This window comes from Apostichopus japonicus, chromosome 9 (genome assembly GCF_037975245.1).
Source record: "Apostichopus japonicus isolate 1M-3 chromosome 9, ASM3797524v1, whole genome shotgun sequence".
In the NCBI taxonomy this organism is placed as follows: Eukaryota; Metazoa; Echinodermata; class Holothuroidea; order Aspidochirotida; family Stichopodidae; genus Apostichopus; species Apostichopus japonicus.
The window spans coordinates 19,140,812-19,156,603 of NC_092569.1; the positions used below are offsets into that span (position 1 = coordinate 19,140,812).

General features: G+C 33.9%; 1 protein-coding gene across 1 annotated transcript; it reads right to left on the minus strand.

Annotated features, from left to right (window-relative positions):
* Nucleotides 1-4,897: 4,897 nt before the first annotated feature.
* Nucleotides 4,898-15,792, minus strand: LOC139973217 (uncharacterized). Its single transcript, XM_071979743.1, has 8 exons — nucleotides 15,641-15,792; nucleotides 10,514-10,544; nucleotides 9,756-9,928; nucleotides 9,049-9,313; nucleotides 8,317-8,528; nucleotides 7,467-7,778; nucleotides 7,072-7,333; nucleotides 4,898-5,579 (listed from the first exon to the last, which is right to left on the minus strand). The coding sequence occupies exons 1-8, from the start codon at nucleotides 15,719-15,721 to the stop codon at nucleotides 5,230-5,232; spliced, it is 1,686 nt and encodes a 561-aa protein (XP_071835844.1). The 5' UTR covers nucleotides 15,722-15,792; the 3' UTR covers nucleotides 4,898-5,229.

Below are 15,792 nucleotides of genomic sequence, written 5' to 3' on the forward strand. Positions count from 1 at the left end.
TTGTAGTAGTATTACGGATATACAGTAAGTGTTAGCCCCAGCACAGAGAACCACTTCGATTGTTCACCTTTCTGTCCCCGATTAGTAGAGAAATTTCGAATCACGAGAGAGCCACGTTAAAGCCTTTTTTAAGTAAACTCTAGGGCTATTTTTTAAGAAAAATAATGTAATATCGAGGCCCACGTTCTGATTTTTTTACAACATTCACAGTGTTATACGGACACAAAAAACATATATACTTCTTTTGGCGTACAAATCGCCCCCACTTTTTTTTTTGTCTGATTCGCCCGGTCAGTATGCGGCCATACACTGTTTTAATATTCTCTCTGTTCTATTAGATTGGTAAATACAGATACATGACCTGTGAATTTCCCAGTCGCCCAGACCGTACTATAGTTTACAATTCAACAGTGCGCCGTTTAGTCAATCACTAGAGTAAATAACTACCGAGTAGGAAAGTTCCGGTATTATAGGCAAACATAACTCGTTCCTAGCAAAAGACAATCCATTCCTTGTAAAAAGTTCCCTCCCACCGTCAGACATGACTATATTTCCACCAACATGAAGGACAAATCTAAAAAGTACATCCAACGGTAACAGTCCATTTAAAAAAAAAAAAAGATTATTAAACTGAACATCTCAAACATGCAGAAAGAACAATAATTCCAACATAGTCATATAGTATACTTGAACAAGTCTGTTTGTATGGTTTCATGCTTAGATTTGGGACATTCTTTGGTTACAGTCACCAACTTTCACTTGCTATTCAAACCTATGTATTAATATCATTTCATTGTCACCTGCTTTCAATACTGGCTGATCTTCCATGTATTCAATCAAGGCTTCCGCTTCATCTGAGTATATGTCTCGTCTAGATGATGTCAAGTTAGCTGTCATAACTTCTTCATGAAGAACTAATTTGTGGCTACTTCCGTTTAATTCACGTCTGGCCTCAAGGAGTAATTCGCCAGCTTTGCTTTTCGCATTATCTATAAACAGTAGGAGTGCATTTGGCTTCATCATCTTCATTATTCGATCACATATCTCTTTAACAGTTTCTGTAACGAAAGAAATGACCGATATCTTGTAAGTTAAAATGTGTAACAGTTTGTTTCCAGTTAAGTAATCATTCTTGTCAGGTTAACATAGGTTATAAGTAGTACATCAGATTCAGTATAATGAACCGTTAATTTCTTAACAAAATAAAGAAAGTCGATACCTTGTCCAAACCAATTCCTTAACATTGTTTCAAAAGTTGCATAATATAGCACCATTTGCATCCAACTTCAATAATTGACAGGGGCGCATCCCCTCTTTTATACTGGGAAGGGGGACTAATATCTTACATCGTACGGGTGTCCAAAAAGAAATGTTGTTAAATAGAAGGCGCTTAAGTGCAAAATGATGCCATATTTACTTTTAAGTTTAGGATTGTACCGTATAATAATTTTATATTAGTAGCTTACTTGAGACCCTATCCATGTTAGATCGTGGACGAAATATTGAATGTGCTATGTAGTTCTTCCTTGTTCCAATTTTAACCATTGCATATATCTCCACGACATTTCATTTCTAGTGCTAAGCACGTCTTTAAGAGATGGGAAAGTTGAATGGAGGTCGTGTTCTTCACGTCTAGTGAATAACTAATTGTAAATTTGTATGTGTATTATAATGTATTATGAAATGTAATAGTATTATAAAGTACTTCCTTGTTACATTTTTTACCATTGTATATATCTCCTTGACAAATATGTTCAAATGTTAAGCACATATTCGTAAGGATGTGGACGCCGAATGGAGCCCGTGTACTTCACGTCGAGTGAACATCTAATGAACATGAAATGCCACCTAACGATTGCCAGCACTTCTATCATAACTGTTTTCATTTCGTAGTGGCAACTACGTATAAGTAGCACCATTGATCTAAGTTTTTCGAGTCGATAAACTCAGTTTACAGATTTTTTTGAGGAACAAGTCGATAAGACCGTTGAAGGCGTCCGTTAACGAGGCTTGTCAAAACACAATTCAAAAGAAGTATAATGTTCAAGTTGCTGCTCAACAAGTAATGGGAAATTCCTGTAAAGGGCATTAAGTGTGTTTGTTCAATCCAATTATAGAATTGGGTGGTATATTTCGCCGTTTTATTCGTGTTATATTCTCAATGCTGAATTGTTTGCAAAATATATTTAACACTTTAGCAGTATAGCCAACAGACTAAGTCTCATGGCTTCTTCTTTCAGTGTCTTTTATTTTACGTTGACTTGAATTTATATAAAACAAGTTAATGCCAGGTTTAACCCTCACTTACCTGTTGTTGTGAAAAAGTTGTTTCCGTGTTTATCAGTGTCAAAAGAGAAACAAAATAACAAGGGTCAACTTGAGAAATATTACCTTAATTCGTACAATTGAACATACTTAGGGTGTTGCTGTTTCGGTACACTTTTAAGCATGTCGCTTTTTGCCAGTAAAAACCCACGCACATGCGCGCAAACAGTTTTACCGCTCCCTCAGAAATGCACTTGCGGACCGTCATCCTTGATCTCCCGCCATTTATCACAACCCTTACACTACCCCATCCCCCACCTCTTCCCAGATTACACACTCTCAGAAAACATATATAGTTATAAATATATATTGTTACGAGGGCCCATTGTAGCCTAACGCTAGTCACTGCTAGTGAGAAACCTAATGTTATAATGTGGAGAGTAATTGAAATTGCCTACGTGATAAATCAGTATTTGAGAAATTAGGTCGGGTTACCGTGTCATAATGTTATAATACACGATTGTTCTGGTATATTCCTTATGATGACACGCTGGTCTCGGGTTAACGTCGCATTACGTGAAATCGCGGGTAAGCTGTGCAATCTTCGTGGATTCTCTGGAACGTTCGCTAGATATGCAAAGGACTTCCAAGAATAGAGAAACTGGGTCAGGTGTATCGAGAAAGATCTGGAGGATTCTTGACATGGCGAATCGTATATAAAAGCCCGCCCAGATCGGAAGGTTTCTCAGTTTCTGAACGAATACAAGCGACGACACATATTATACCATTCTACTATATATCGTCAGTGCTCAACTGCCAGTAGTTTCTGAAGGATTGAGATATCGATACCAAGATTGATTCTACACTTCCATTCAGAAGTTTGAAGAGGACTTTACTGTGATACTACAGTTTTCAGTCGTTATTGCGGAGAAGGTGAAGAATTTCTGTCTCCGTTGAGGAAGTTCGTTACGCCAGGAGTTAGTGGCTATAAAGCTGATTTTGGACTGACTCTGGTAATATTTAGTCGGCGAGAAGTTCGACTTGTGCTTCACTCTATTGTGGCTGAAAGTCCGTCTTCTATTTTGGAGCATCGCCGGAAAGAAGGTGACTGCTGTTTCTGGGATCGCGAAAGACTTCGTCGAGGACCAGTGAATTTCGCGGTGCAACGGACCGAGAATCGTCGTCATCAAGGTCGTGGCCGCTGAGGGATATCGCCGTTGGAAGAGACCAGCGTGTTTTAAAGTGTATCCTATCTTGTTAAGTTTGTGAGTAATTTTCTATATATTTGTAATTACCACTTGTTGTTGTTGGATCAAACTCCATTGTTCAATATAGTTTACGTTTTCATTTAAAATCTCTAGACTCGTCAATTTGTCTGTGTTCCTTACGGAAACGAACCCAGGCTTGTGTCTCGTTAAAATTAATTATCGAGACCTCTCGCATTCCAACGTAACAAAATATATATAAGAATTGAATGTGTAGCAAGTGGTATGACAGATATATAGTAAATCAATAAAGAATTACACACCAGAAGAATTCTGGTGTGTTATTCTTTATTGATTTATATATATATATACACATATATATATATATATATATATATATATGTGTATATATATATATGTATATGTATATATATATATTAATATATATATGTTGATACTAGTTGAGACTAGTGGAACACTAGAAGTTGTAACTCGGAGTTTCACGCGTTTTAGCGATCGTCAGACAACTCTGCGCCAAGATAGACGCCAACCAACCAACTCTATATATATTTATATATATATATATATATATATATATATATATATACTATAATCCGGTCGTTTGAACAATTTGATATCATTTTCTAGTGCGGCCTTCATTTAAATGATGTGGATAGGGGAAGGGGTGCAAGGGGTGCAGGATACGAGTTTGGAGGAGACTTAGAAATATTAGGACCACTTACAATCAGACGGAAAATAAATATTTAACTTGAACAGTTTTCTTTGTTTTCGAAACAGATTCATGACAAATTCCTTTAGGTTCCCTAAGGTTGGATACCTGTGTAACGTAAATTTAAATCAAGTTATGGAACAGTGGCCTGCACAGATTTTCAAACGTGCGGGTTACATTTCTTCGACTGAGTTAGATAAGGATATGGAACTTAACGTTCATGGAGGTGAATGTAGCATATTGTAAACGAGGGAATAAAAGACCTTTGTTTGGTTAAAGGCGAATATACCATGTCGGGGCTTCTGGTGGTCTTGCTAATTAATACTCTTAAATTGTGTGCCGTTGAAATGTACGTGCACACCTAGATGAGTCTACTAATCTTCTTCATTCACCAATGAATGTATCCATAATCCAGTTAAAAGAAAACATCCAACTGAGCCACACCCCCCCTTCCTCCTTCCCCGACTGAGCGATACAGTTGAGAAGGGATGCCCCATTGCGAACGCCAATGTTATGGGACTACAAATTGCCTATACCGTCAGGAGTGTAAGTCAAATATTGGCCAATACGTATCAAAAGTGAAGTTAGTTCATAACAGAATTGTTAGCGCAAAGGAGTTTTATAGTGGGGAGACATAATTATGGGGTTATTTTCATTCTTAAGCAATGGACGAAACGAAAAATGAAAAGAAGAAGTCAACGTTACCGACACTTTATTGTAAACTTTGTTCCTTTTATTCGGAAATTAGTTTCAAATTATTGCAATTCCATCATTATTGTTAATGACATGACATATTTAAATGGCGTTGTCACAAAGAGATATCTTTATGTTGCCGTTTATCTAGGTCGACTCATTTCTCTCCGTTCTGCCGATTTTGGACAGAGATGAGAGCCCTCTTCCTCGATTAAAGAAATATATGACATTAGGACGCCGTGTAACATTCGGTAGAGAGGAGTTCAGTTGATTTGAAGGGCCTCAATGTCTGTTTACTACACTCCGTTACATAGATCACTCCGCAACGAGAATTGTTTATGTCTGCACTGGTCGTATTTTCATCTCTGCATATTGTAGGCCGCAGTCGTATCCACTAAGACTACTCCAGAATATGTTCGTTCCTCGAGTTGAGCCGTCGTAGTCTCCGTTGAGGTGAGAATGAGCGCAATATGCACAGCCGCTTCCGACAGGGAAATAATCACAATAATATTCACTACTTGGGCAATTAGACCGGCAATAAGAATAAGTCGAAAGACAGTGATAATAATAACCGAACCACCAGGCTCCTCGATGTTTCTCAGCGCAGTCAAAATCACTCCATGCGTCATTGTCTTCGCCACGTGTGCTGAATTGTTTGTTGTTGCTAAACGACATAGAATCATGACCTACGGATTCGAGTAAGAAAAGTTAGAAAACAAACTTCTAAGGTTAAGTCACGCCATCGTGTGCGTAATTTATATTACTAATTGTTAATATTAGTGCTTTCCTGGTAACCTGTTATTTCTTAAAACGATACAAAATGTTGTCATTTCAGCCTATTTTTTCTGAAGGGTGATACCACATCAGTTTATTATAATACGATGTAACAGAGAAGAAGAAAAAAATACCTTTAATGTGTGTTGTCAAAGTCTTGTAAGACCTTCAGCATACAGGTTTGTCTACGTGTATTTAGTAAATTCCTCAATTTTGTCCCCCGCAAACATTTTTTTATTACAAATATTACCGATAACTAGAAACAAATATGATTGTATTTGACACTCATTAGCAATCACTGTTTTGTTCTAAATTTCCAAAACTTTATTCAGAAATGGAAACGGCATATTGGGAGTTTAGCTGTTTTGCCTGTTGTTTTCATCTGTTAATTAAGTTTATAGTATTTTCTTCATTCAGCTTTTACTGCCGGATGTTGTAAAATTTTCTACAATAATATTTATTTATATTATTCATTTACTAAAAAAAGGGAAAATGATTATATAAGTTCGGGTATCAATTGTTAAAACAAGTTATTCATACAGAAGCGATGAATCTACCTAGAACGTTTCAAAGCTACATTCCATCAATATGTGTGCAGCAAGCTATGAAACTTATTGTTGTCTACGTCGCTGTTTTCCTGTTGATCATTTTGCCAAACACAGCAGTCTGAGTTGTAGTTTATAACTTTCTTGTTACGTTATCGGCTATTTATGTTTATGTTTGGTTTATATTATGCTTACTAATGTGTTAACAAATAACATACTTGTATTATGCATGTTTGGTAATGGTGTCATCATCAAATTGTGTCTTTTGTTTCCACACAAACCATGCAGTTGACAATTAGAGAGTCAACAGCCTTCATGTTGTTGGCATTGTTAGTTAAATGAATACAGGGGACTGTTTAATGATTTAAATATGTCACTACGTGGTTATTTTAAGGCACTTTCTTTGTCAAAAATGTATACCAAAAAAGGTTTTCTAAGAAATTCTTAACATATATGTAATCATATCAATATATGCATGTATATATATATATATATATATATATACATATATATATACATACATATATATATATATATATATATATATATATATATACACATATATATATATATATATATATATATATATATAGCGTTTAGCGTATTCAATAGCCTTTCATGATTTGTAGTTATCGCAAAACAAACGGAAATAGGATAGGATGTGTAAATATGAATATTTGGATATTAAATATATTTCAGGTTCAATATTAAATTCCATTGAAAAGTGAAAATAGATGCTAAGGAGACAAGGGAAGGATTTTTGCCCACATGGGTGTATTTAGCTTCCTAGCTATTACTTTCAATTACCATGTTTCGTGAGTGATTGCATTAATCTTATAATACCTACTGAAATACTAACCTGTATCTCCACTATATGATCCAATTGAGAGTCGATATTTGTCCGCATTATCACTAATGCTGAAGGAGGAATAGAGGGCGTAATATGATGAACTTCTTGAATCGGTGAGGTCTATCCTGAGACTGTATTCTTTTTGGTTGGTAATTGCGTGTATGTAATCATTACCGAGCCAATGATCACCGATAGGATCTTCAAATCCATTCTTGTATTCAGCCCAGGTACGATAGAAATCAACAGCGGCGCTTGATCGTCGCTGAATGACCTATGGGTATGAAGAGAACTTTACATGTAACATTGTAAATGAGAAATATGTAATGTGTCTTCTACACTTTTGCAGAAAAAATGAATTCAGATACAATACACTACATTGTATTAAATGTTCTTGTACAACTCACCGTCCATCCTCCTCCGTTACTTTCCATCTCACAGAAAACCTGAATGCCGTTAGGCGAACCATCAGGGTAAATGGTGTAAACTCCATCTTTACTACCATCAACGTAAAGCTCATGACAATCCTTTGGGACTGCCTTGCGGGTACAGGTAACACCGTCTCCTTCGTAGCCATCTATACAGTAACATCTACGAACACCATCTCTGACATCACAAGTCGCGTCATCACTACAGTGGTAACTGTCTTCTACCATGAGTTGGTTATTGCTACAATTTGATCTTCTTGTACAGTCTGAATTGATGTAAGACTCGCCGTTCTAAATTTAATGGGAAATATTTTTTTTTAAATGTCATGCAAAATGTATTAAGTTATTCTTAATTCACCATTGAGACTCACCAGACTACCGGACCTATTCACCATAAAAATATTTATGATTAAAGTATGAATAAAAGGGACACGTGAATTTTAATTCTGTTTCCGGTAAAAGAAATTGTTTGAAGAAACGTTAAAAACACAAATGACATAAATTATGCTAATTCATTCAGATATCTTGTGCCAGTCATGGGATTAAGTTACTTTCACTTGTGCATTTCATTAAATTGGCTATCGTAAAATGATTTGAAAATAAAGGAACTTGCAATGAAATGTAATGTTAACATACATTTATTTTTTATTGAAAATGTCAATCAAAAAATTCGGCAGTTGTAATTTCTGCTATTTATTATGAAAGTGGGTATCAATTCTGTATTGTCGAAAATTAATCACAAAACTTCCATTTTTTTTAACTCAATGACTTTATTCAATACAGATATGAGTAAAGAAAGAAAGTGGAAAAAACTAATGAAAATACTGACTATTAATACAGTCCCTTTGTCAGCAACGAAACAGCTGCATTGGTTCTGAGGAATGCAATTCTCATCCTGAATCATGTAATCACCAACACAAACACATTTCTCTAGTTCTGTGCGAGAGGTTGAAGAGATGCATGTGTCAGGGTCAACGCACGTCCTCTCACATGTCTCGTTGGAGAATGTCTTATTCGTTGGACACCATTCCAATTGAGTTTCTAGGAAGGAAGATTGTAAATCATGTAAGTAGAAGATCCACTAGTGAAGTGATGCATTCTACTAAACTAATGTGTTAAATTAAAGTCAATCTTGAAGCTATTGCCCTCACCGGATACTACAGAGAGGAACATCGTAAAGAATTCAAAAAACACTGATTTGTAATGTTCTGAGATGACTTGGTAGACTAATTCAGTATTTAACAATATGGATGCCATAGAGTACAAATATAGTTTGGGATCATTTTTACAACAACAAAATGTGAAGAGGAAAGTCCGGGTGGATGGCCTTTGTATAAAAAACAACCAATTTCTGATGTCGTCAATCATAATGACTCCCGATACACAAAGCGTAAGTTAGCACCCCAACCACCCCACCAAAATAAACAGAATGGAAAAACGGTGAGTAACTAATATTTCATTATAGGGAATTATATTTGCATATGTGTAAGTTGATTGTTACTATTAATGTTACCAATCTCCTATCTTAAGTCACACCATTGCTAAGTTTAAATTGACTTACCTGCTGTTCCTCCATAAGTTCCTACACTTGAGAGTTGATATTGCCCCCATTCATCTGAGATACGAAATTGGTCATATGTAACGTAATAAGACTGTCCTGCAGCATTCTCAAACTCCAATCTCAGTTGGTAATTTTTTTGGTTTGTAAGAAAAGCTAATTTCTCATTTCCAATCCAAAACTCACTGCCAAGAAAACCAAAGCCGTTTTTGAAGTCTTGCCAATTCCTATTAAAATTAACAGAATCCAGTCTTCGCCGCTGTAACACCTGCAGTAGATATCGTACAGGAATGGAAAGTTAATATTTCAAAATTGTCTCGTCGGTTATAATCAACCGCAAAATTGTCTCATGAAAATGACCGCTTTTTAAGACACATTGCAATGTTTTTGAAGTTATTACTTTATTTTATTTTGTTGACAAATTCAGTGTTCAGTTTTCATCTCTTTAAATTGATTGTAGCATCATACACTTTATTTTTGTAACTAAGAATCCAACAAATGTGCACGAGTAAGTTTCTGATCCGTGTAATACATGAGTGTCTTGATAAATGCCAAATAAGCCATTGCTGTTCAATACATGTTTCTATTTTGCTTACCTGAAGTAAACATTATTTAACATGTTAAGAACAATAGTGATTGATAGTAAACTACAAAACAGATGATTCGATGACATTCCATGTAAAGTGAAAATGAAAAACAGCAAGGCTTACCGTCCATCCACCATTATTGAATTCATTATCACAGTAAACTTCAAACGGTTCTGGGTATCCTTCTGGTTTAATGAGGTACACGCCAGATGTATTATGGGTAGAGGTGCAGGCATTCAAAACTTCCTTGCAATCTCTTGGATATTCAGGTTGTTGAAAAACAAAGTATGAGGAACCTGTGTGCAAAATGTTAACGAAGGTCATATTGATATTATACAATTACACACAAAAATGCTTCGAATGATTGGTCTTTAAATTTCAATAAATTGCATTCCACGTTGTTCGAAGAATGTGAATATTTCAGTCTACAATATCGATGTCGAATAAGAAAAACGTGTTTATCCTGCTATGTTGTTAAATACGTCTCAATTATGATAATAAAGAAGTCGAAAAATGAAAAAAAAAATTAGGCAATCATGAGCAATGGCGAAAAGTAAAAAGAATAAAGTTTAAAGGAAAGCAAAAGTAAAGAACATAGTTAACTTCCAAGCGACCACAATAAACACTTGACATCACACAAAGTGTATTGACTAAAGTAAGCGACATAACTACATACAACGTTTAGACATGCTTGATTGCAGTGAAAAAAGGGTTAAATGTATTATAAACATTATTCATGAATAATAACAAAGACTGGAAATAAAGTTTTATGCATTTTGGCATGATTGTTTGAATGTTTTTAGTCATTCGTCAGTACTATTAGTTAAGAGTAACCGTTTTTCAAAAGTAAGACTAAAGTATTTTTAAGTATAACGACCTACTTGATGATTGTTCCCCGACGTTTGCGACGACCTGTATTTGAAATGAAATGAATGTTACTCGAATTAATATGACAATTATTTACCTACATCGATTGACATTAAAACATGAATTATATTGGTGTTTATATAAACTGAGTTACAGAATGATGGAAAATTGGTCTGCTGGGACAACATTCTTTCCGGTCGTTTCTTTTGTTATATTAGAACTTTTTATTCAAGCTTACTTTCAAGCTTACTTCAAGCTTACTAAATTCAAGCTTACTTCCATAAGACACGGAATAACGTCTAATCTCATGTACTTAACCTTTACTGCAGTTCAGCTCTTTCGATTAATTTTACATTTATTAACATATATGAAACAGGGGTTACTTCCAATCAGCTAATATCATAGTTTATCATGCAATCAGAAACAATAATTGATTCATGCTGAGATTTCAGGAAACAAACTTTGACCTGCAAACCTTTACAGGAAGACTGAATCACTTTGATGCATGATTGGCAACTAACTACCAGAACAAAGACCAGACAAAACATAAACAATTTTCTTTTCTTTGTTTGTGTCATACATGTTGGATATATCTCTCCTCACAGTACGCTATGTATTTCAATTTGGCTAAAGGGAGGAACTTTGACATATTATAGGTATATATGATTCGTCTTTGGATTTATAGTGACTACATGAGTTTTCAAAGAACATGAAAGGAAACGCTCAGCTGTTACCATTTTAAAGGTAAGATATAACATACACTTCAGCTATTACATACATTTATAGTGTTTACTTAAATTTAAGAAAGATCAATAACATACAGAGCTCGGAAAAATAGCTCGCAGCAAAGACTATTTCTTCTCTGGTTTACATTGCTGTTTTTTTTTTCTCCAATCAGCACTAGATAACTTTATACATACTTTTATCAAAATATCAAATATTAAAGATATTAGGAGTATCGCAAGTGGTCTCAGATACTCAATAGCTATTGTCTGCTGTAGCAATGAAATGATAAACAAATTGATAATCATGCGAAATGTCCAATACTTCTATCGATGAACGTTACTGTAGGGTGGCTTCCAAAGAACATTTAAACAAAAATCAACCTTTCTTAGAAGTAAGTATTCGGCTTATGGAATTGTATACTCTGTGCTCAGGTTTGTGATTAAAACAGATTGTCTAAAAGATTATGATGTGGAAAGTTGCTTGGTTATAACTTAGTGACAATTGATTTTATATATTGCTTGACGCTAAAAAAAAGAGAGTCAATTTTGATAACTAAAACTGCTCTTACCCTAAGACTAATCTAACGCAGACAATGATGAATAATGGTCCAGCAAAGAACAGAGTTATTTAATTGAGCTAATATTATACTGACAGCGGGCCAACCTCCTAGACAAGAAATCATAACAGCAAATCTACGAAGCTGCCATCTGAAACAATTCTTTAAAATTCTCTTAAAACACAAAATACATTTTGACGTACAATTTCTATATGAGTTAAACAAGCACTAGATATTACATTAATACGGAACTACCGTGCACATGGTGGGAAACATATTCCACACTGTTATTTTTTGGAAAATTATAAAACTTTTTTTCTTGGTAGATATTTGAGAGTGAATTAAATAGATTGGTCATTATACTGTTACTGGCAAAATTTAACTAGAGTCTGCCTCCCAAGGGGCGATGGGGCAGGCTGTTTTATGAACAAAACTAATTCCTTGGCTAAACATTGTATCTTAAAAATGTGCTGTTATTTGCGATGGAAGAGAATAAAATATTATTACGGAGAATTCGAAAGCTCATTTGTTCTAAAAATCTTGGTCTACTTATAACTTTGACAGTTGTCTAACACAAGCCAAATTTGCTGGTAACTTGAGACAGCATTTAAAAAGATTTTGTTTTTTGGCAGTAATTGTATGATGACCAGACTAAGGAAATAACGTTGTAATAATTTTTAAAAAATGTAATAATGTAACTTTCTCGAAGAAGATGAGAGAAATATCTGCTTGATTATTTTTTTCTTCAAATTTGACAGACGTGATCTTAATGTTGAAGCATATTAAGGCTTACCAACAACAAAATATTGTTGACGTTGTGTTGTTTTGAAAATATAAATTTTGCGAGATTTTTCAAAGAGTGGATTTCAAAATTATTTCTAATGGCATAGTATGGCGTGTCAGTTATTATAAATTGAAATATGGTATATTATTTACTTTTGAGCTTAGTGTAATAACAGAATGCATTATGTTTAGTATATTTTAACAAATGCATTATGTTTAGTATATTTTAACAAATGCTTTTGCATAAGGTAACCTTTATACTAGAAGAGTATTTGAACAAGTAGATATCAAAATGAAATGACATGATTTAGAAAAAAAAAATGACTGGGATAATTGAACATATAAGTATGTTTCAATATATGTATTTAAATCTTATACGTATTTGTTATAAGAAACATACATACAAAATATAAAGATGCGTGGTAATGAAAAAAGGGAAAATTGACTTTACGAGTGAACAGCATATCTAGCAAGGAATAACAGGTTAGTTTTTCCTTCTCATCCAATGGGAAATGAAGCCCAGACAATCATTCCCTAAGTCATATTTTATTGTTTTTTATCTGTAACCTGTGCTATATGAAATTGTATACACAAAAACTTGGCAAAAAAATGTATCTATATTTGTATGTTATCGGGAAAGCCTGCAGTGAGGGAAATGGTGACATGACGTTTGCATGGGTTTGCGACGCGTTAAGAATTGATATAGAAATAATTAAATGGCTGGGATAGTTGAACATATAACGTATGTTTCAACATACGTATTTGGATCTTTTACGTATTTGTTATATTGAATATTGTCTCAAAATAATTAACATTATTTAAAATAAATCCTTGTGTAATTTAATAAGAAATATTCTATTTGAGTGAAACGAAAAAGAAAAATATGGATAATTATCAAAACTGTCAACAACTATGAAATATTTTGGCCCATTGACTTTTGCAAGGCTTTTTTAGATAGGTAATTTTACCGAGACTTCTTTAAGTAAGTAATTTTTCCGATACTTTTAAGGAGTAACTACATGTAAACAACGTCGACAGTGTAAACAGAGTCGACAAAGCTATTCTAAACGTCTTAATACCATATCAAGTGAATACTACTTCCTTATTTACCTTGGTAAATTGTTTGGATTTTGACAAATTTATGTCAAATGAACCGCACAGATGTTTTCACGGAAGGCAAAATTAGTCAAAATCTGAGACACACTGTCGTTCTCTTTATTGAACATATCTATCCATAGAAATATGAAATTATAAAGCTTGGCAAGCGTTATATTTGTTATACATTTGTTGGAAATGTGTATGGAGAAGCAGCAGAAAGGGAACAAATGAAACTATTTACAAAGTACAGATAAGAGTCGCATTACGATGTAACATCAACTAAATAATGTACAGAATGCAATAAAAATACAATACTTTTTATGATGAAATTAAGTTATTTTTTTGAAAGACTGCGTTAATAAATTATTCACTAGGCAGTAACAAGTGTTCTGTGTAATCCAGAAGTAAAAAAAAAAGTTATGTGTTTGGCCTTTTCTAGGCACAGAAACTAATTATACAGTTTTGTTCCTCCTGAATAATAAGTTCAACCAGTTAAAATGAAAGATCTCAATTCTCTACAAGTTGTAGCTATACACAATTAACTTGCTAAAAATTAAACTTTAAAATTGCTAGGAATTGTCATGGACAAGTCAAATATTTGTCAAACTAGTCTAATAACTACGCATCTTACGAGTTTTAAAAGATGTGAGTTGTAAGATCTTGAATTCAAAATATATTAATGTAAAATGATGAGACGTACTTTACTAAATAAAATCTCATTTAGTATATATTTGTGATACACAATTCACAGTAACTGAGGTATTCATAGTGATTGAAAGCTTAAATAGATCAGGAAATGCGCATATATGCAAAGTTATATCAAAGTTAAACGTACTATTGGAAATCCTGATATTTCAGCTAATACTCATAGCTAGTACAGTAACTACTATTCATATTCCACAACCGTGCATCAGTAACTACTGCGCTGTGTTCGTAACACGGTAACATGTGTTACAGGTGGCAAAGTAATGACTGCCAGGTTTTTTCTTACTGCAAATTTTAAACTTTATTTTTTTTTTTATATTACTGCAAATGTTCACCTATCAGACTCGTAGTTCGACGTGTAACAGCTTTCCAGTTATTACTGTGTCAACTGTTACACATGTAACCGTGTTGCGAACACAGCGCAGTAGTTACTGATGCACGGTTGTGAAACATAAACAGTAGTTACTGTACTAGCTATGAGTATCGGGTGGATATTTCAATTTTTAAAGGACCCGGCCGTTTGTGTAATAAAGTGATTCATTTTTTCAAGTATTAAAAGATCAGTGATTCAAATGAATAAGTTTAAAGAATTTGTTATTACAACGAGAATAAACTGTTATATTAACTAGGATGTAAGCTGTGAAGTCATTGCATTTATGAAATATGATGTAGGTAAGGTAATCATTGATAAAAGAAAGATATTCAAGACCATACACTTTTCCAATCAGTGACGTTCTTAGACTTATTTCAAATTTGTTTACTCTTTTCAAATATAAGAGCAGATTCAAATATTCCACCTTCATGCTTATTAAGTTTTGAAAAATATGGAGAATGAATAAAGACCGAGGACTTTTTCTCAATTGTTTTGGTTTAATAGTACCGACTTAATTTTTTAGATTTTTTAGATTTGGTATAAAAGAGCATTACATGTTCATGGAATTCACGTTTATTTCTGAAATTATTTTCATTCGTAAGAAAACAAAGTAAAAGCGAATATTTCTGTAAGACGTGCACATTTGGATAAGAAAATGTTAATATAAATTCTTTCTTGCCGGGGAGCTAAGAATCCATGTGAAATTTTAGTGTTACGAGAGACTCTTAAGAAAGAATGATAGATTGTAATAACAGGAAAGTAAAATGCTTCAAAATTGCTTTTGAAAATAAATTGTTTAAGTTTAAGACGAAAACATATTGATAGCTGTACACGTCGAAATTTGAGAAAAAGAAAAGGAATGCAATATACGATATGAAAAGAAAAGTTTTCAAGACTTACTATTTCTGATCCAAGTGAATTCCATAACGTCAACACTGTCAAGAAACTTTGACAAACTTGTCTCCCTCGAAATTCTGCCATGATTGCAGCGAATCAATTCTAAAGTTGAAAAGTTTAGAAGAATTATCGTCTCTGAAGCGTGAGATGGTAAT